The sequence below is a fragment of the Mobula birostris genome, chromosome X (genome assembly GCF_030028105.1).
Source record: "Mobula birostris isolate sMobBir1 chromosome X, sMobBir1.hap1, whole genome shotgun sequence".
Classification (NCBI taxonomy): domain Eukaryota; kingdom Metazoa; phylum Chordata; class Chondrichthyes; order Myliobatiformes; family Myliobatidae; genus Mobula; species Mobula birostris.
In genome coordinates this window covers 74277157-74300117 of record NC_092402.1, presented here as the reverse complement: position 1 = coordinate 74300117, position 22961 = coordinate 74277157, and the positions used below count along the sequence as shown (strand labels likewise).

At 41.8% G+C, this 22961-nt stretch overlaps 1 protein-coding gene across 5 annotated transcripts in view; it reads left to right on the top strand.

The window, feature by feature from the left end:
* Window positions 1-22961, top strand: part of LOC140191404 (protein TANC2-like) — a 745351-nt gene that overhangs the window by 586031 nt on the left and 136359 nt on the right. For all 5 annotated transcript variants that reach the window (XM_072248798.1, XM_072248801.1, XM_072248797.1 and 2 more), the window contains one exon: window positions 3015-3148. In XM_072248798.1, coding sequence (XP_072104899.1) covers window positions 3015-3148 — 134 coding nt within the window. The remainder of the gene's footprint in view (window positions 1-3014; window positions 3149-22961) is intronic.

The following is a 22961-nucleotide window of genomic DNA, read 5'->3' as shown; positions in this document are numbered from 1 at the left end:
AGTCAATGGTAGTGGAGCAGGAGCATCTTATTTAGCCACCAACCTCATTAAATGTACATTAATTGGTGTGTCTTGGTCATTCCCTCTCGGGGACGTATCTGTAATTTAAAGGCTTGAGCAAAAGATAGCACCTCTGACAGCACAACACACCTTTAGTACCGTCATGATGTTCCAACAAATTATGTTTGTGTTCAAGTTGCAAGGTATGGTATGTAAAACCCCGCTTCTAACTGAGGGCGTGAATGTTACCAAATGTGCCATTATAGGCACTGCAGTGAAAACCAGGGCTAAAATCCACCTCTTTTGGAAGCTGGTTTGGATATACATGCAAAATTAGGTTCAATTCTGAATATTGTACTTCAGAAAAGGTTGTGAAATTCTGGAACAAACAGAAATACTTTCTAGGATGGCATGTGTTCTTCAGTTACACATATATTCTGGAGAAAATGCTGTTGCTTTCATTCAATTCACATTCAAAAGTTTACATTAATTTTAAGGGGAAACTTCACTAAGAGAGTCATGAGAGTGTGGAACGAGCTGCCAGCACACGTGGTGCATGCGAACTCAATTTCAACATTTAAGAGACGTTTGGATAGGTACATGGATGGTAGTAGTAAGGAAGTCCATGGTCCTGGTCTAGGGATGGGACTAGGCAGGTTACATGGTTCAGTATGGACTAGATGGGCCAAAGGGTCTGTTTCTGTGCTGTACTTTTCCATAACTCTTAAAAAGAAGCAAGGCTCAGGCAGAGAAAACAAAGAGATAGTTGAGAAGCAGGAGGGACAAGGTTTAAAGACAAACATGAATACAAGCATATCGGTTCAACGGCCTTGCGTCTGACAGGTCACTGTCTTGAAGTACAAGTCTACTCCCTCTTTTTGAATGCTACTTAACTTGATCCAAGCAAATACTGTTTTTATTGCAGTTTTAAAGTGTTTGGCAAGGGAACCAGAGGAGACATAGAGTCATGCCAAAGGAAGTGGTGGAATCAGATATAATCACTGTATTTAAGAGACTTAAATAGACATTGGAATAAGAAAGGCATGGAAATGTAGATGGGCAAAAAAGTTTGGATGGATGAGCACTGAAGGGCACATGACTATGACTCTATGCAGCCCTCTGATTCAGCACTGAGCGTGTCAAGCACCCATTTACACTGGAGCTAGTTTATCTTTCCACATTCCCCTTATGTGCCACCGTGGTTCAGCCACTTGCCTACACACCAAGGTCAATGCCTCCATAAATTGTCCCATCAACTCATATGTCCTTGACATATAGGGAAAGTAGTATATGACAAGCATTTAGGACCCCATATACTTATTATCTCTTTGCTGTGTCACTTTCAAAGATTTGTCTCTCTTGGTTCCTAGTCTCTTTAAGATTTTATGGCCTCTCTGACCAAAGTTACCTTCACATCCTTCCACATTGTATTGTTTACGATCAATTAAACTATTATCCAACTGTTTGTGTTCAGTTTTGGTCAGCCTACTATAGAAAACAATGAAAAGGGTGCAGAAAAGATTTAGAAGATGTTGCCAGGACTTGAGAGACCGAGTTATAAGGAGAGGTTGGACAGGTGAAGACGGTTTTCCTTAGAGCATAGGAGACTGAGAGACAAGCAGTCATAATTCCAAGATTTCTGTTTATTTTAAAGTACAAATAAATTACTAATACTAAGCAAACTAACTAAGGAGCTGAGAAACTATGCTAAGAGTTAAATGAATGGCAAAGACAAAAAGTAAAGATGGCGCCTCTGAAAACTCCATCACTTTTATAATGAAATAAGGAAATTTCCTTAGATAAGAATAGACTAGTTAAGAAGCTATATAATGAAACCAATTACATTCCGTGGGTAATGTGCTAATACTTAGCCAATGAAAAATTAGAAAGGTGATAAACTATTACTGCTTTCTGTCAGTGAGTGAGGATGAACCACCACATACTCAGTTTGCTAAAAAGTACAAATCTTATAAAAAGTATTATTAAGAAAAACAGTAGTTTCCAACATGATCTTTATTGAAGTGTATGAAATTGTAATATAGGGCATAGATAGGACGAATGTGCTCAGTGTTCTTTTTTTCCAGGGTTGGGGAGTCAAGAACTAGAGGGAATAGGTTTAAAGTAGGGGGGAGGTATTTAATAGGAACTTGAGGGGCAACGTTTGACACAGAGGGTATATGGATTGAGCTGTCACTGGCTGGGTACACGAATAGGAAATGTTTAGAAGATCATGGGCCGAATGTAGACAAGTGGGGCTACCTTGGATGGCCATCCTAGTTGGCACGGACTAGCTGGGCTGAAGGACCTTTTTCCGTGCTGTATGACTCTTGGACTGCTTTCCTTCCTCCAGTCAGTAAAACATGAAAATGGTGCCCTGTTCGAAGGTCCAATGAAAGTAAAGAAAGCATAAATGCCGCCAATATGTACGTTGGTGGAGCAGAGTTGGTCTTCAAGCGGAGTTCTATTTCATATTGATGAACTTTGGGTTAATATCTAAATAAGAGCAGAAAATGCTGGAAATACTCAGTAGGTCAGGAAACAGCGTGGAGAGAGAAAGAGTGGACCTTTCAAGTTGATGACTTTTCCATAACAATCAGAAGTTAAAAATTGAGTATTTTTGAAGTTGCAGAGAATGGAAAATTGTGGAGAGAACAAAGGGATTGTGAAGTGATCTCAAGTAAAGTGATAGTTTGCAGACAAACTCAGATTAATTTATTAAACTGCCTTCAGGTATTTTGAGTTGATTTAACTGATTTACTTCTGCTAGTCATGCATGCAGTTCTGAAGTCAAGTGCATGTTGTATGGATTCATCTTTTTGAGGCAGAAATATAATATAATTCCATGATTATGGGAAGTTTGGCCATATTGTACTAAGATTTGGGATAGAAATGTAATGAGAAATCCTTGTACAAAAAGCTTGAAAGGAAAAAGAAAATGACATTTGTTGAACTGTATCTTAACAGGACCAGCAATTTGTTTTCCTGCTAGACTGGTATTCTTTCTTTTATTGCAGATGTAGAAAGCAACAGAGATTTACCACTTACCCAGCCATCTCAAGGACACCCACCCATTTCTAGTGGAAGCTGCCCAAGCACACCTGAACTCCGCCGACGTCAGGAGGAAGCTATGAAAAGACTGGCCACTCAGGTACAAAGAGGCACGAAATGTGATAGAAATCTAATACTACCTTTAATGTCAAGCAATTTATGTTTCATATTATTATCAGTTATTTGTCGTCTATAATTTTGCTGTATTGTATTTAACTTGCACAAATGGATTTATAAACTGTCAAATTCTGAAACAGACTTTAATGTAGAAATATTTTGCTTTCTTTATCCTTTCCTTTAGTTTTTCCTCCAAACCTAAGAATTGGTACATTGAAAAGATGGATGTGCACAAACATTACACATGAAAACTGCACACACTCCCCAGATGCACATCTGTTGTAATTGAGTTTGCTTCCCATAAGCAGTCACAAGATTCAATGTGCAGCATCATTTCTGTGCTATCAAATATAGTCCTTTGTTTATAGAAGGGAGAAGTCAGGCAATCATGACTTGCCTGCTATTCACAAAGCCTGCTGGAATATAGTCCTTTTACATTACTTAGCTAGATAATGAGAATGATGATTATTTGTAGTGGCAATCTGTTCAGTTTGTACAGTTCTACTCTGTACTTTTTCAATCGATGATTATTGCATACCGTATACATGTTTGGATAGGCGGAAGTTCCCACTTGCTTCAAAAAGGCAACAATTATACCAGTGCCCAAGAAGAATAATGTGAGCTACCTTAATGACCATTGCCTGGTAGCACTCACATCTACAGTGATGAAATGCTTTGAGAGTTTGGTCATGACTAGACTGAACTCCTGCCTCAGCAAGGACCTCGACCCATTGCAATTTGCCTATCACCACAGTAGGTCAACCAACGGCAGATGCAATCTCAATGGCTCTTCACGGCTTAGGCTACCTGGACAACAGAAACACCTATGTCAGGATGCTGTTCATCGACTATAGCTCAGCATTTAACACAATCATTCCCACAATCCTGATTGAGAAATTGCAGAACCTGGGCCTCTATACCTCCCTCTGCAATTGTATCCTTGACTTCCTAGCCAGAAGACCACAATTGGTGCGGATTGGTGATAACGTATCCTCCTCGCTGACGATCAACTTTGGCGCACCTCAGGGGTGTGTGCTTAGCCCACTGCTCTACTCTCTGTATACACATGACTGTGTGGCTAGGCATAGCTCAAATACCATCTATAACTTTGCTGATGGTACAACCGTTGTTGGTAGAATCTCAGGTGGTGACGAGAGGGTGTACAGGAGTGAGATATGCCAATAAGTGGAGTGATGTCGCAGCAACAACCTTGAATTCAACGTCAGTAAGACGAAAGAGCTGATTGTGGACTTCAGGAAGGGTAAGACGAAGGAACACATACCAATCCTCATAGAGGGATCAGAAGTGGAGAGAGTGAGCAGTTTCAAGTTCCTAGGTATCAAGATCTCTGAGGATCTAACATGGTCCTGACATATCGATGCAGTTATAAAGAAGGCAAGACAGTGACTATACTTTATTAGGAGTTTGAAGAGATTTGTTATGTCGACAAAAACACTCAAAAACTTCTATAGATGTACTGTGGAGAGCATTCAGACAGGCTGCTTCACTGTCTGGTATGGAGGGAATACTGCACAGGACCGAAAGAAGCTGCAGAGGATTGTAAATTTAGTCGGATCTATCTTTGACACTAGCTTACAAAGTACCCAGGACGTCTTCAAGGAGCGGTGTCTCAGAAAGGCAGCGTCCATTATTAAGGAGCTCCAGCACTCAGGGCATGCCCTTTTCTCACTGTTACCATCAGGTAGGAGGTACAGAAGCCTGAAGGCACACACTCAGTGATTCAGGAACAGCTTCTTCCCCTCTGCCATCTGATTCCTAAATGGACACTGAACCCGTGAACACTACCTCACTCTTTTAGTATATATTATTTCTGGTTTTTGCATGGTTTTTAATCTGTTCAATATACATATACTCTAATTGATTTATTATTATTTTATTTTGTTTTTTATCTTCTATATTATGTATGGCATTGAACTGCTGCTGCTAAGTTAACAAATTTCACATCACATGCCGGTGATAATAAACCTGATTCTGATTCTAATATATTTGAACATTAAAACAATGATTAAACACTTTATTCGTTCATTCAGTGCCCCTTATTGAACTATGACTTAATAAGTATTGTTACTTCGATGCAAAAATAAACTGAGAACTTCTGTTGGCAACTTTAACAACCACAATAATATCAGATGCTACTATTATTTATGTATGACCTTTACTGGGCAGAACATACCAAGAAGTTTTGCTGGAGAATTTTTGCAGTTGTTCAAATGATTAATCATAGAGTTGAAAGCTTAATCTTGAAGGAGGAAAGAGAAGTAGAGGCAGAGTAGTTTTGGAATTTTTGAGCTTATGACCTTGGAAGTGCTCAAAAAGACAGAAATAGAGGAGGGGAAATGCCTCAGAGGGTTAAGGGGCCAGAGAACGGCCCAAACCATGGAGAACTTAGGGTAATGTACGGTGGCATGCAAAAGTTTGGGCACCCCTGGTCAAAATTTCTGTTACTGTGAACAGCTAAGTGAGTGAAAGATGAACTGATTTCCAAAAGGCATAAAGTTAAAGGTGACACATTTCTTTAATATTTAAAGCAAGAAAACTTTTTTTATTTCCATCTTTTACAGTTTCAATGTAACAAAAAGGGAAAAGGGCCTGAAGCAAAAGTTTGTGCACCCTGCATGGTCAGTACTTAGTAACACCCCCTTTGGCAAGTTTCACAGCTTGTAAACGCTTTTTGTAACCAGCTAAGAGTCTTTCAATTCTTGTTTGGGGGATTTTCACCCATTCTTCCTTGCAAAAGGCTTCTAGTTCTGTGAGATTCTTGGGTCGTCTTGCATGCACTGTTCTTTTGAGGTCTATCCACAGATTCTCGATGATGTTTAGGTCGGGGGACTGTGAGGGCCATGGCAAAACCTTCAGTTTGTGCCTCTTGAGGTAGTCCATTGTGGATTTTGAGGTGTGTTTAGGTTCATTATCCTGTTGTAGAAGCCATCCTTTTTTCATCTTCGGCTTTTTTTACAGACGGTGTGATGTTTGCTTCCAGAATTTGCTGGTATTTAATTGAACTCTTTCTTCCCTCTATCAGTAAATGTTCCCCATGCCACTGGCTGCAACACAAGCCCAAAGCATGATCGATCCACCCCCGTGCTTAACAGTTAGAGAGGTGTTCTTTTCATGAAATTCTGCACCCTTCTTTTTCCAAACATACCTTTGCTCATTGCGGCCAGAAAGTTGAAAGGAAAATCTAAACAAGCCTGATGCATTTTGGAAACAAGTCCTGTGGACTGATGATAAAATAGAACTTTTTGGCCACGGTGCATGCAAGACGGCCCAAGAATCTCTCAGAACTAGAAGCCTTTTGCAAGGAAGAATGGGCGAAAATCCCCCAAACAAGAATTGGAAGACTCTTAGCTGGCTACAAAATGCATTTACAAGCTGTGATACTTGCCAAAGGGGGAGTTACTAAGTACTGACCATGCAGGGTGCACAAACTTTTGCTTCGGGCCCTCTCCCTTTTTTGTTATTTTGAAACTGTAAAAGATGGAAGTAAAAAAGTTTTCTTGCTTAAAATATTAAAGAAATGTGTCGTCTTTAACTTTATGCCTTTGGGAAATCAGTTCATCTTTTACTCGCTTAGCTATTCACAGTAACAGAAATTTTGACCGGGGTGCCCAAACTTTTGCATGCCACTGTATGGACACAACTTGGTGCCAAATAGAACTAAGATGACAGTGTTATGGATTACCTCAAGTTTTAAGAAGGTAAAACAAGGAGGGCAACCATAGTGAGGTAACATAGCCAGGTATAGCAATAGCAAAGGGCTATGTGCTGTTTTCAGCAGTAGGTGAGCTGTGGCAGGGGTTCAGCCTAGAGATGTGAGGTAGATGGGAAGAGGTACGCCTGAAGTCTGGGTGTGAAGCTTAACTTGGGGCCAGGTATAGCTCAGTTTCAAATGTTGTTTGGGAGAAGGATGTTGCCTATAGCCAAGGAATGGAGTTAATGACATGATGTTTCTTTGTGAGTGTTCAGATGACCAAATGTCTGCTGTTGTACACATAGTTTGACAGTGGTCAAGAGAGGCAGCAGTTAAGTAGAGTTTTATGTTCTTAGCATGCGTGTAGGATCTGCGTTTTCAGCTGTTGTTGCCCAAATCAACATGAAAATAGGAGTCAGATTTGTAAGCGTCACCATAGGCAAATATTTGGCATGGAAAGAAAATTCATTACTGATTTTTTTCCTTGCTTTATACTCATTGATATTGTAGATAGCTAAAATAAAGAACCGTAATTTTGAACATGTGCCCTAAAGAGAATAGGTAAAAAAAAATCATATTAGTGAGAATTGCAAAGCCTATCTGCCAGCATAAGACCAAGGTAGTGATACTAAGTTGGCTATAGTATCTGTAGACAAACTGACCAAAGATATAATTCAGAAAACGAAGCCCGTAATTAGGCAATTTATCCCTAATCAGCTGAAGCAAACAATTAAAAGAGCCATTTGCTGACTAAACTTCTGAAGAAAGCAGAAGTGCCAAGATAGGGCAATTACTAACGAAGACATAGTGTTTCTACACAGTTATTTAGGTTTTATTGCATCTTGTGAGGCACGTCACAATCACGTTATTTCTCAACTCACTGGGTAAATGGTAGCCCTTTGAAAAGACTCTCAATATCCTTGATGAGTTAAATCGACAGCTGGATAGCGACTGTCCAAAATATAGTCATCAATAGGGGAAAATAGCTGAATATGGAAGCCATGGACAAATATGATAAATAATCCAAAATCATTTTAAATTCTCACCTTTTGGTAAATAGCCTCTAATTATTGTGGATGCAGCTATCAAAGTTCAGATTTGGCATTTGTCTGCAAAGACCTCTTCCATTTTATTGTAATGTGGCCATTTTAGTCAGATTCAAGGAGTTCAGAAGCCTAATGGCCTGGGGGAAGAAACTGTTTCTTGTGCTTATACATCGTAGTTTCTTGCCTGATGATAGAAAGTCAAAGAGGATGCTGGATGGATGGGTGGGATCCTTGATAATACCAAGGGCCCTGCATACACACAACTCCTGATAACTGTCCCCGATGGACGGTAGGGAGACCTCTATGATCCTGTCAGCTGTTCTCACAGTCCTTTGTAGGACTTCTGGTCTGATGCTCGGCTGCTCCCATACCAGACGGAGATGCAGTTTGTCTGGACGCTCTCAATGGTGCTCCTGTAAAACACATTTAAGATGGGGGGGAGGGTGGGGGAAGCCTTGCTTGCCTCAATCTTTTTAGGAAGTGGAGGCACTACTGTGCCTTCTTGTGCAGGGAGGTGATATTCAGGGACCAGGTGAGGTCATCCGTGATGTGAACTCCCAGGAACTTGGCGCACTTATCTCTCTCTACGGAGGAGCCATGTATCCGCAGAGGGGGATGGTTCGTCTGCACTTTCCTCAAGTCCACCATGATTTATACTTTATAGTCACCAAACAATTGATACTAGAACGTACAATCATCATAGCGATATTTGATTCTGCGCTTCCTGCTCCCTGGATTACAAATCGATAGTAAATGTTAAAAATTTAAATTATAAATCATAAATAGAAGAAAGAAAAATGGAAAGTAAGGTAGTGCAAAAAAAATGAGAGGTAGGTCCGGATATTTGGAGGGTACAGCCCAGATCCGGGTCAGGATCCGTTCAGCAGTCTTATCACAGTTGGAAAGAAGCTGTTCCCAAATCTGGCCGTACGAGTCTTCAAGCTCCTGAGCCTTCTCCCAGAGGGAAGAGGGACGAAAAGTGTGTTGGCTGGGTGGGTCGTGTCCTTGATTATCCTGGCAGCACTGCTCCGACAGCGTGCGGTGTAAAGTGAGTCCAGGGATAGAAGATTGGTTTGTGTGATGTGCTGGGCTGTGTTCACTATCTTCTGCAGCTTCTTCCGGTCTTGGACGGGACAACTTCCATACCAGGTTGTGATGCACCCTAGAAGAATGCTTTCTACAGTGCATCTATAAAAATTAGTGTGGGTTTTAGGGGACAGGCCAAATTTCTTTAGTTTTCTCAGGAAGTAAAGGCGCTGGTGGGCCTTCTTGGCAGTGGACTCTGCTTGGTTGGACCAAGTCAGGTCATTTGTGATATTGACCCTGAGGAACTTAAAGCTTTTGACCTGTTCCACTTGTGCACCACCAATGTAAATTGGGTCGTGCGGTCCGCTACTCCTTCTGAAGTCAACAATCAATTCCTTCGTCTTGCTGACGTTGAGGGATAGGTTATTGTCTTCGCACCATGCCACCAGGTTCTTAATTTCCTCTCTGTACTCAAACTCATCATTACCCGAGATACGGCCTACAATTGTAGTGTCATCAGCAAACTTATATATTGAGTTCGACGGAAACTTGGCTACACAATCATGGGTGTACAGTGAGTACAGCAGAGGGCTGAGTACACAGCCTTGTGGGGCACCGGTGCTTAGAGTGATTGTAGAGGAGAGCTTGTCCTTTGTTCTTTCCTTTGTCTTCGCCACATTCAGGGTTAGGTTGTTCTTCTCAGACCAATCCACCAGCTGCTTCACTTCCTGTCTATTCTCTGTCTCATCATTAAACAGTTTTGGGAAAAGATATGATATTTCAGCAATTTCTGCTGTAGATGCAAGTTATTCACCAGAACAATTGCATCCACCTAATGTAAATATATCCAATGTTCCTTTTTGTCAATTATTTGTTGTTAATGGTCCTTGATTTGGTTATACGTTTGTAGTTTAATGCAGGTTGACGAATTTGATTGGGTCTGCAGATTTGCACTTTTAAGAATGAACAATAGAAACATCTACATTGAAATGTGAAATGTCGTGTAAATAACTAACCAGGTTACCAATTTCAATATAAAAGAAGATGTTAATGTGTCAAGTTTTACAATGTATAGTGTGAAATAGGCTTCTTTAGGATCTTGCAACAATTATATGTATAGCCATGCAATAGAATCATCATCATCATCATTATGTGCCATGTCTATAACGCAGGCGATCGTGGTCTTTCCATGTCTATGATTGTTCTTGGCAAATTCTACAGAAGTGGTTTGCCATTGCCTTCTTTTGGGTAGTGTCTTTACAAAAAGGGTGACCCCAGCCATTATCAATACTGTTCAGAGATTGTCTGCCTGGCATCAGTGGTCACATAATCAGGACTTGTGATGTGCACCAGCTGCTCATAGGACCATCCACCACCTGCTCCTATGGTTTCACGTGACCCTGCTCGGGAGGCTAAGCAGGTGCTACACCTTCCCCAAGGGTGGCCTGCAGGCTGGCAGAGGGAAGGAGCATCTTACTTTTCCTTTGGTAGAGACCTATATCCATTATGCCACCCATGCAATAGAATAGGTTAGAAGAAATACTTAGTTCATAAAAATGGATGGATAAAGTGGAACTGAATATTTTTACACATACAGACTATATTATTTTGTTTACAATCTTGTTTATGCCAAGTCATATTTATAAGCAGTGCCTCTTTCGATACCATATTTCTATGTAATCAAGTCTAAAATTCAATTTAGTAGGACGTTGTTGTTGTTACTCTTTGGAGATGCGAGTTGAAATAAACCTACGGAAGTATTTGTAACTTAGACCAACTTTGATCGGTGGGCTGACAATGGATATTGGCAAAGGACAAGTTATGGCTAACCAGTATTCAATGTTGCATAAGATGAACCCATGTGCGTGTAAAGTAGAGCATGGCAAGGAAGTGCATAGTACTTCTGGTCAAGATGACACTGAGCTGTGATCTCTGTCGAGGTTGTGGCTTGAGTTGGTTGTTTTTAGGTTTGTAGGGCTCATTTTAGAGACAGAAAGGAGTTAGGGGTCAGGTTAGGGTTTAGCAATAGGGATGTGGGGGAGTTAAAGGTCAGGCCATAGTCTGGGCCTCCCCTTGACACTCTGTGCTCAAAGGCCAATGATGTGGATGCATGTGGAAGGACATCAGTGGACGGATGTCGGGCCGGCAAGTATTATGGTCGGAGACCAGCAAGGACATGGGCCATTGGTGTCCCAGGTCAGCACGTCCCTCCGGGTCGGCGGGTTTCAGGATCGGGGACTCTTGTGGGCAGGAGGCATGAGTAGTATGTGAGTTGGCAAGTCTGGAGTTCGAGGCCTGGACTTTGGGGTGAGTCCTGGGTTCAGTACCAATGGTCAAAGCCCAAAGGTCAAGTTCCTGGGTCAGCGAGTCTACTGAGGAAATACAAGCCTAAAAGCCTGACATCTGCAAGTCTGCTGGGGTTGGAGGACTGTGTATGTGTGTGTATGGGTAGGAGGGAGGAAAGTGATTTGTCTTGCTTTGGTTTGTTGCTGTTGCTTTGTGTTGTTCTGCTGACTATTGTGGGCATATGCTCTTGTAGAGCCAGAATGTGTGAGGACACTTGCGGGCTGCTTCCAACACATCCTCAGGTTGTGTTGGTTGTTAACAGAAATGACACATTTCACAGTAAGTTTCAATGTGCACGTGATAAATAAATTATCTGATTCTGAAGACAAAGGGGTTATCAGGTTATTGCAGGTGACCTTCCTTAGCTGTGAAAGACATAGGTGGGTGATCTTGCAGATATAGCAGAGTCTTTGGCAATAGGATTCAGAATTTGTCACTCAGCTGAGCAGTCTAAAAAGGCTGATTCAGCCAATATAAATCACTGCAGTGAGGATAAATAAATAATTATTTGATCTATGGAATTTGTCTACATCTGACTGAAGGAATAGAAGCAGAAGTAGGCCACTCAGCCCCTTATACCTGTTCTGTTATCCACTACCCCCATGTTGTTTGATTTCTTTCATATCTAACAGCTTAGCAACCATTTTCTGGACAATAATCAGCAACTGTATTTCCTGACATCCTTTTAATTTGATTATATTGCAACTTCTGGCAATATGGAGATACTGTAAATCATTCTCCATTGAAATTTCAGTTTGTTGGAGAGAGTGACATTTAAGCAGATATTTCATAGTTGTTAACAATATGTATTCTGTTGAGGAATAGGCTGTGCAAGTGGGACAGTTTGTTAGTGGCTAACCAAGAAAGTTATGGATGAGTTTCAGAAAATATGGACAATGTTGCAAGGAATTTGTTGCAAGACCGAGCGGGGGATAAAATTGAAACCAAAGGAGGAGGGTGGATAAGTTATAAGTGAGCAAGAAATATAAAAACAGACAGTAAAGAAGAAACGCAAACACAAGGAAATCTGCAGATGCTGGAAATTCAAGCAACACACACAAGATGCTGGTGGAATGCAGCAGGCCAGACAGCATCCATAGGAAAAAGCACAGTTGACGTTTCGGGTGGAGACCCTTCGTCTCAGCCTGAAACGTCAACTGTGCTTCTTCCTATGGATGCTGTCTGTCCTGCTGCGTTCCACCAGCATTTTGTGTGTGTTGCAGTAAAGAAGTTGTGTTGCAGCTAAGGCAAATGTGGGTTCCTTAATGAATGAGACTGGGATATTAACAATAAATAGTAGTAAAATGGTGGAAATTGTGAACAAATATTTTGTATTAGTCTTTATAATGAAGACTCTAAAAGTTTCCCAATAGAGAATCTGGTGGCAAAAAGAAGGAAAGAATGTAATCACTGTCGTTGTAGAACTAATTGGACTAATAACTAACAAGTCCCTTAGGCCTGATGGCCTATGTTCTACGATTTTAAGGGAAGTAGCTGGCAAGAAAATTGGTGTATTGATCATGATCTCCCCTAGTTCCATAGGTTATGAAAAGGTCCCAATGGATTAGAATGCTGTAACCACAGCATCCTATTCAAGAAGCAAGGGAGGCAGGAAGCAAGATACTGTAGACCAGTGTATGATCTGTCACTGGGCTAAATGCTGAAATCTATTACAGGTATTCAGAAAAGTACCAGCAGAACATGAAGAAAGTCATAATATAAGCAAGCAAGTCATCATGGTTTGGTGAAAAGCAGATGCTACATAGCAAATTTGGTGTATTTGGACTTACAGAATCCTTTCAGTAGTGTGCTGTGTTAAGGTTTGGATCTCATGGCATTGGTGGTTAAAAGGTGAGGTTGGATAGAAAATTTGCCAACTATTAGTAGAGAATAGGGAATCAATGTATAATTTTCAAATTAATACACTGTAACAAAAGGAATTAATGTTTCAACTATTTCTAGCAACAGAAGTGAGGATATATGCAAGTAACTGCAAAATAATCCATCTAGGTTCAACAATTGGCCAAAAAAGTAGCAAAATCATCCATTTACATAGAGAGAGATATTTTGGTGTTCCTATGCATAAAGTGCAAAGCTTGCAAATAGGTGCAGGAAGTGATTAGGAAGATGATTTCTTTTTATATTCGCTGTATTTTCTTGCAACATAGAAGGAAGCCAGTTTGGCCCGTCGAGTAAATGCCAGCTTATAGAGCAATTCCATTCCATCACGAATTTAGAGTAGGTTCCTTTATTGGATAGAGTATAAAATGCAGGAAATCATTACAACATATAGAGAGAATAATGAGACTGCACCTGGAGTACTGTGTATAGCATTGGATTCTTAATTTAAGGCGATGGGATATACGCTTAGTTCAGAGAAGCTTTAGTAGTTTGATTCCTGAGCTGAAGAGGTTGTCTTAAGAGAATGAGTCTGTACCTTGGAGTTTAAAAGAATAAAGGATGGACTCAGTGAAACAAAATATTCTGAGTGGGCTCAATGGTAAGAGAATGATTACCATTATGGGGAATCGGAAACATGGACACAGTTTAAGAAAGGGGATGAGCAAGAATTCTTTTGTCTTTGGAATTCTAAACCCTAAAGAACTGAAATATTAAATATTTTCAGGGCTGAAGTAGATTTTTGTTCAATGGGGAGAAGAGGGTTATGTAGAAAAAGTGAAGCTGAAGCCAAACTCAGATCAGTCATCAGCTTATTAAATGATGGAGCAGGCTTTCTCCCCCTCCTCTTCCTCCTCCTCCTCCTTATGTTTTATTCAAAATACAATATTTGTTATTTCTTGACATTTCCATTTTTATTTTCCTGCCTTTCAGATGCTACTTTATGCAACACTTCCATGCTAATGTTCATGGTGACTGCATCATACAGCTGAGAAATAGGCTTCAGCCCACTGAGTCTGTGCCGGCCATCAAACAAACATTTATACTAATCCTACACGAATCCTATTTTAGTCTCCTCTCATACCTATAGAATCCTCCAGAATATTTTTGGGAACATTTAAGAATTTTCTCCATTTTTTAAAATTAAATCTCAAGGATGTCAATGTATAGAGAATTACAAGTTTGCAGTTAATATAAAAAGTTGATAGTCACAAGATCACAAGACAAAGGAGCAGAAGTAGGCCATTCGGCCCATCGAGTCTGCTCCGCAGCTCCCCCATGAGCTAAACTATTCACCCATCTAGTTCCAATTTCCGGCTTTTTCCCCATATCCCTTGATACCCTGACTAATTAGATGCCTGTCAATCTCCTCCTTAAACACCCTCAATGATCGGGCCTCCACAGCTGTATGTGGCAACGAATTCCACAAATCCACGACCCTCTGGCTAAAAAAATTTCTCCTCATCTCTGTTTTAACTGGGTACCCTCTAATTCTAAGACTATGGCCTCTTGTCCTGGACTCACCCACCAAGGGAAACAACCTTTCCACATCTACTCTGTCCAACCCTTTCAACATTCGAAACGTTTCTATGAGTTCCCCTCTCATTCTTCTATACTCTAATGAATACAATCCAAGAGCCAACAGACGCTCCTCATATGTTAGCTCCTGCATTCCAGGAATCATCCTTGTAAATCTTCTCTGAACTCTCTCCAACATCAGTATATCCTTTCTAAGATAGGGGGCCCAAAACTGGACACAGTATTCCAAATGAGGTCTCACTAATCCCCCATAGAGCCTCATCAGCACCTCCTTACTCTTATACACTATTCCTCTTGAAATGAATGCCAACATAGCATTTGCTTTCCTTACCACCAATCCAACTTGGTGGTTAACCTTTAGGGTATCCTGCACGAGGACCCCCAAGTCCCTTTGCACTTCCAATTTTTGAATTTTCTCCCCATCTAAATAATAATCTGCCCGATTATTTCTTCTTCTGAAATGTACAACCGTACATTTGTCAACGTTGTATCTCATCTGGTATTTCTTTGCCTACTCTCCTAAACTGACTAAGTCTCTCTGCAACCTTTCCGTTTCTTCAACATTTCCTGCTTCTCCACCTATCTTGGTGTCATCCGCAAACTTGACCACAAAACCATTTAATCCATAATCCAAATCATCGATGTATATTGTAAAAAGAAGTGGCCCCAACACTGACCCCTGCGAAACACCACTAGTAACCGGCAACCAATCAGAATAGGATCCCTTTATTCCCACCCTTTGCTTTCTGCCTATCAGCCAATGCTCCACCCATTTCAATATCTTTCCTGCAATTCCATGGGCTCTCATCTTATTAAGCAGCCTCATATGCGGCACCTTATCGAAGGCCATTTGAAAATCCAAATACACAACATCCACAGCCTCTCCCTTGTCAATCTTATTCGAGATTACCCCAATAAGTTGGTAAGGCAGGATCTTCCCTTCATGAAACCATGCTGGCTTCGGCCTATCTTGTCATGCACCTCGAGGTATTTCATAACCTCATCCTTGAGGATTGACTCCAATATCTTTCCAACCACCGATGTCAGACTAATAGGTCTATAATTTTCTTTTTGCTGCCTCCTTCCTTTCTTAAATAGCGGAACTACATTTGCAACCTTCCAGTCCTCCGGAACTATGCCAGAGTCTGTTGATTCCTGGAAGATCATTTCCAATGCTTCCACAATCTCCAAAGCCACCTCCTTCAGAACCCTTGGGTGCACCTCATCTGGACCGAGAGACTTATTTATTCTTAGTCCACTTAGCTTCCCAAGCACTTTCTCTCTAGTTATCTTGACTGTACCTAATTCTATTCCCTGATACCTCTGGCTATCAGGTATATTGCTCACGTCTTCCACTGTGAAGACTGATGCAAAATACTCATTCAGTTCCTCCGCCACCTCTTTGTTATCCATTATAATTACTCCAGCATCATTTTCAATCGGTCCCATATCTACCCTTGTCACTCTTTTACTCTTCATATATTTAAAAAAAACTCTTAGTATCCTTTTTTATGTTAATCGCCAACTTCCTTTCATAATTCATCTTTTCTTTCCTAATGACTTTCTTAGTTTCTTTCTGTAAGTTTTTAAAGGTTTTCCAGTCCTCATTTTTCCCACTAATTTTTGCTTCCTTGTACGCCGTTTCTTTTGCTTTTATTTTTGCCTTAACCTCTCTCGTTAGCCACATTTGTGCCATTTTTCCATTCATGATTTTCTTTTTTCTTGGAATATATTTTTCCTGCATTTTCCTTATTTCTTGTAGGAATTTCATCCAATTCTGCTCCGCCGTCCCTCCATTTAGCTCACTTTTCCAATCGACTTGGGCCAGTTCCTCTCTCATACCACTGTAATTTCCCCTGTTCCACTGAAATATCGATACACCTGATACCAGCTTCTCCTTTTCAAATTTGAAACTGAACTCAATCATATTATGATCACTACTTCCAAGGGGTTCCATTACCTCCAGCTCCCTAATCGCCTCAGGTTCATTACACAGCACCCAATCCAAAACTGCCGGTCCTCTGGTGGGCTTCTGGACAAGTTGCTCCAAAAAGCCATCCTGTAGGCATTCTACAAACTCCCTCTCCTGAGATCCATTACCTTCCCGACTTTCCCAATCCACTTTCATATTAAAATCCCCCATAATTATCTTAACATAGTCCTTCTGACACGCTTTTTCTATTTCCAGCTGCAACTTGTAGTTCACATCCCGGCTGCTGTTTGGAGGCCTGTATATAACTGCTATGAGTGTCTTTTTACCCCTGCCATTTCTTAATTCTACCCATAAGGATTCTACCTCTTCTGATCCTATGTCCCTTCTTTCTATTGATTTGATATCATTACTTACCATCAGGGCCACGCCACCCCCTTTACCTACCTTCCTATCTTTCCTATACACTGTGTATCCTTGGACATTCAGCTCCCAATCACATCCATCATTTAGCCATGACTTGGTGATGGCCACAATGTCATATCTTTTAACCTGTAACTGTGCAGCAAGATCATCCACTTTATTTCTAATGCTGCGTGCATTTAAGTACAGTACATTTAGATCAGTATCTGTTGCCGATTTTGCTATATATCTATTTTGCAGCAAATTATCCTGTATATTCACCGGCCTGTCCTTCTTACCATCTTTGCTGCACAGTATTTTTGACTTATTTCTATTTTCCTCTTCCTCGATCCTAACACCTTGGTTTCCTTCCCCTTGCCAACTTAGTTTAAACCCTCCCTAACAGCTATATTAAACAATCCCGCTAGGATATTAGTACCTTTTGAGTTCAGGTGTAATCCATCTTTTTTGTACAAGTCATACCTTTCCCAAAATAGATCCCAATGATTCAAGAATTTGAAGCCCTGCCCCCTGCACCAGTTACTTAGCCACACATTCATCCGCTTAATTTTGCTATTCTTACCATCATTAGCGTGCAGCTCAGGCAGCAATCCTGATATTATTACTCTGGAGGTCCGGCTTTTCAATTTTCTTCCTAGCTCCCAGTAATCTTTCTTTAGGACCTCCTCTCATTTTCTGTGTATGTCATTGGTACCAACATGTACCAAGACTTCCGGCTGCTCGCCCTCTCTCCTCAGAATACTCTGGACTTGATCTGAGACATCCCGTACCTTGGCATCAGGGAGGCAACACACCATCCGGGTATCCTTGTCCGGCTCGCAGAATCTCTTGTCCGTCCCCCTTAATCTCTTGTCCGTCCCCCTTACGATGGAATCCCCTATAACTACCGCATTTCTTCTTGCTTTCTTGATTTTGGTACTGGGTAGAATGCTAGAGTCTCGTTCACTGTGGTCCTCCTCTGTCAGGTCTGCCTCTTCAACAGAATCCAAAACGATATATCGGTTTCTGAGGGAGACTGTCACAGGGGTGCTATCCACTACCTCTCTATAAGTAGTATCTATCACCTCCTCACTTTCCCTAATTAGCCGAAGGTCATCAATTTCCATCTCCAGCACCTTAACACGGTCCTTCAGAAGCCTCATCTCAGTGCACCTGGTGCAGATGTAATCCTTGGGGAGGCTGGGAGTCTCCCAGGGTCCCCACATCTGGCACTCCAAGCACAACACTAATCCTAGATGCATACTTCTAATGCTACTGTTTGTACTAATACCAAAAAACTGTAACTTACTCCGTTACTATGAGACTCAACGGTCGCAGGAAGCCTCTTCCTGTCTCCGCCGAAGCCTGTTGAGCCAAAGCCCTTTCACTCTGCACTCTCTCACTCCGCAGCCCACTCCGACGCTGCCCGCTGGATATGGCGATTTTCTTTTTAAACTGTTCGCGCTCAACTGGCTGACGTCACGCGCCTGCGCAGTCTGGCCTCTCTCCTACTCCGAGAAATAAAATGTCTTCTTGCTGGAAATCCTTAGCCTCTTACCGCTGTCTTCTTGATCCGAAGAGAAAAAGTCTGTGACTTTCTTCCTCTTTTTAAATTGTTCGCGCTCAACTGGCTGACGTCAATGTTTGACAATGAGGAGGGAAGCTTTAGACTGCAAGAGGATTTAGATGGCCTGATTTGTTGGGTAAATTAAATTTAATCCAAAAAAGGTATTGCACCTCTTCAAATGCTTCACAGTACAGGACAGTAGAATATAGAATAGTTGATAGCGTATTGAGAGTTGTGGAGAAATCAAACGACGTTGAAGAGAATGCCCATGGATTGTCTGGGACACACTGATAAGCTGGTTATAAAGGCATATGTGATGACACTCTGTACTTGATCTGCAATGGAACAATCTTGATAAAAAATAATAGTTGTCTGACCACCATCATCTGCTAGCCTTTTGTCACTGCACTTCAGGAATGTGCGAAAATCTAAGAAGGAGTGCAGAAAATCTTTATTAGACTGGTTCCAGAAGCTAGGCATTTCAGTTGCTTTGATAGATTGAGAAACCTTTAGCAAAGAGATTGAGAGGAGATTTGATGGAGTGTGCAATTTCATGACAGGTTTAGATCAGTAAATAAAGCTGTTCCATTTAACAAATAGTCTAGGAAGCACATATTTAATGTGATGGATAGAAATTGCAAGGGATCTGTGAGGAAAAAGGTACTTATATGGAGTGGTGCGCACAAAATACTGGAGGAACTCAGTAGACCAGGCAGCATCTATGGAAAAGAGTAAACAGTAGATGTTTTGGGTCCAAACTCCTTCAGCAGGACTGGAGAAAAAAAGATGAGGCGTAGATTTAAAAGGTGGGGGGAGGGGAGGGAGAAACACAAGGTGACAGGTGAAACTGGGTGAGGGAGGAGTGAAGTAAAGAGCTGGGAAGTTGATTGGTGAAAGAGCTACAGGACTGGAGAAGGGGGAATCTTATAAAAGAGGACGGAAGGTCATGGAAGAAAAAAAGGGGTAGAAGCATCAGAGGGAGGTGATGGGCAGGCAAAGAGGTAAGGTGAGTGAGCCAGCACATCTCTTCCTTTTGTCGATCTCTCTGTCTCTATCTCTGGAGACAGTTTATCTACTGATGTCCATTATAAACCCACGGGACTTTAGTTAACCTAGACCATACCTCTTCCCACCCTGTTACTTGTAAAAACGCCATCCTTTTCTCCATCTCTGCCCCATCTGCTGTCAGGATGAGGCTTTTCATTCCAGAACAAAGGAGATGTGCTCCTTTTTTAAAGAAAGGGGCTTTCCTTCCTCCACCATCAACACTGCCTTCAACCACATCTCTTCCATTTCACGCATGTCTGCCTTCCCCCAATCCTCCCACCATCCTACTAGGAATACAGTTCCTCTTGTCCTCACGTACCACCCCACCAACCTCCGCGTCCAGCACAAAATTCTGCGTAACTTCCGCCATCTCCAATGGGATCCCACCGCCAGACACATCTTTCCCTCCCCCCTCCCCCTCTTTCTGTTTTCCGCAGGGATCACTCCGTCCCCACTGATCTCCTGGCATTTATCCTTGCAAGCGGAACAAGTGCTACACCTGCCCCTTACTACCATTTAGGGCCCCAAACAGTCCTTCCAGGTGAGGTAACACTTCACCTGTGAGTCTGTTGGGGTCATATACTGTGTCCAGTGCTCCCGGTGTGGCCTCCTGTATATCGGTGAGACCCGACGTGGATTGGGAGACTGTTTCGCCGAGCATCTGCGCTTTGTCCGACAGAAGAAGCAGGATCTCCTAGTGGCCACACATTTTAATTCCACTTCCCATTCCCATTCCGATATGTCAATCCATGGCCTGCTCTTCTGTCGTGATGAGGCCATACTCAGGTGGGAGGAACAACACCTTATATTCCATCTGGGTAGCCTCCAATCTGATGGCATGAACATTGACTTCTCTAACTTCCAGTAATTGCCTGGCCCCTTCACCATTCTCCATCCTCTTTTTGCCTGCCTATGGCCTTCCTCAGGTGCTCCTCCCCCCTTTTCTTTCTTCCATGGCCTTCTGTCTCTTTCTTATTATCTTTTTTTATGTTTTACTGTTTGCCATATGAGGAGAGATTATATAGGCTAGGCCTGTACACTTGAATGCAAGAGCTGAGAGGTAATGTTACAGCTATATAGGACCCTGGTCAGACCACACTTGGAGTACTGTGCTCAGTTCTGGTCGCCTCACTACAGGAAGGATGTGGAAACCATAGAAAGGGTGCAGAGGAGATTTACAAGGATGTTGCCTGGATTGGGGAGCATACCTTATGAGAATAGGTTGAGTGAACTCGGCCTTTTCTCTTTGGAGCGATGGAGGATGAGAGGTGACCTGATAGAGGTGTACAAAATAATGAGAGGCATTGATTGTGTGTATAGTCAGAGGCTTTTTCCCAGGGCTGAAATGGCTAGCACGTGAGGGCATAGTTGGAGGAGCAACACCTTATATTCTTTTTGGGTAGCCTCCAAACTGATGGCATAAACATCGATTTCTTGAACTTCAGGTAACCCCCCCCCCCCCATTCACTATTCCCATCCCCATTTCCCTCTCTAACCTTATCTGCTTGCCTGCCCATCACTTCCCTCTGGTGCTCCTCACCCCTTTTCTTTCTTCCATGGCCTTCCATCCTCTCTTATAAGATTCCCCCTTCTCCAGCCCTGTATCTCTTTCATCAATCAATTTCCCAGCTCTTTACTTCACCCTCCTGGTTTCACCGATCACCTTGTTTTTCTCTCTCCCTCCCCCCCCCCACCTTTTAAATCCACTCCTTCGCCTTTTTTCCTTGGAGCAATGGAAGATGAGAGGTGACCTGATAGAGGTGTATAAGATGATAAGAGGCATTGATCATGTGGATAGTCAACGGCTCTTTCCCAGGGCTGAAATGGCTAGCACGAGAGGGCATAGTTTGAAGGTGCTTGGAAGTAGGTACAGAGGAGATGTCAGGGGTAAGTTTCTATGCAGAGAGTGGTGAGTGCGTGGAATGGGCTGCCGGCAATGTTGGATGAGGCAGATACGACAGGGTCTTTTAAGAGGCACCTGGATAGATACACGGAGCTCAGAAGAATAGAGGGCTATGGGTAACCCTAGGTAACTTCTAAAGTAAGTACATGTTCGGCACAGCATTGTGGGCCGAAGAGCCTGTATTGTGCTGTAGATTTTCTATGTTTCTCTGTTTCCTCATCTTTTTTCCTCCAGTCCTGCTGAAGGGTTTCGGCCTGAAATGTGAACTGTTCTCTTTTCCATAGATGCTGCCTGGCCTGCTGAGTTCCTCCAGCATTTTTGTGTGTTGCTTCAATTTCCAGCATCTGCAGGTTTTCTCTTGTTTGTTATATGGAGTGGTCATCATATATGAAACATGCTTCCTGTAAGAATGGCAGGTGTAGTTGATCGGGTTTCGTCCTTCCCTTTCACCTCAACGCTGGCTATCTCCCCTTTGTACTGTCAGTCCTGAAGGAGAGTCTGAGCTCAAAATGTCAACTATCCCTTGGCATCCAGCAATTTTATTTCTTGCTTTTGAGAAGGGAACTGGATAGCCACTTGATGGAATATAATTTCTTGGGCTATAGGGAAAGAGTGGGTGAAATGGAAATATGCAAAATATGCAATGAAGAGGTTGCGCAGACTTGAGTATAATCTCAATTGGCTGAATGGTGATTTCCTGCATATGATGATCGTGATTCTGAAATTTATGATTAGCACAATGCCTGAAATGACACATTAGTCAGAAAATGAGTTACCATAAAATGTGTATTTCTTGTTTCCTAATGTCACTCCTGATTTTCATATTGTTTAAATGCCAACAATCATTCATGCTTTCTTGTACACAAACATACACAGATAGTTCACCTTTGTATCAGAAACATATGGGGCTACTGATAAATTAATCTCAATATTCTCTCACCTATTGAATCAGTGCTTGAATCTTGTAGAGGCATGAGTGGTGATTTACTGGGTGACTATAGGTGGTGTTACTGCCTGCTGTGCTGTAGTCTTTAGTACAATGCTTGTAGGGCCCATTCACAGTAAATGTCATCCACAGAACAATACTTCCCATATTTCTCAACAATTCACTTAGATCAGAACTGACAAGTTGCAATATCAGAACGTTACAGTGCTCCTCTGCCACAGCATGATTAGCATGAACTATTATTTTTCATTTGGTGCTTGAAATTAAACCAAAAAGTTTAGTAAGACTGTATGAGCTTTTGCAATGTGGGAAGAAAACTTTAAATCTTATATTCAGTTAACCAGCAGTCAGTTTTAAAATTGTAGTGCTTTATTTCATCAATGTATGCGAGCATTTTGGAAGCACAGCAAAGCAAATAAATGAATTGCATTTT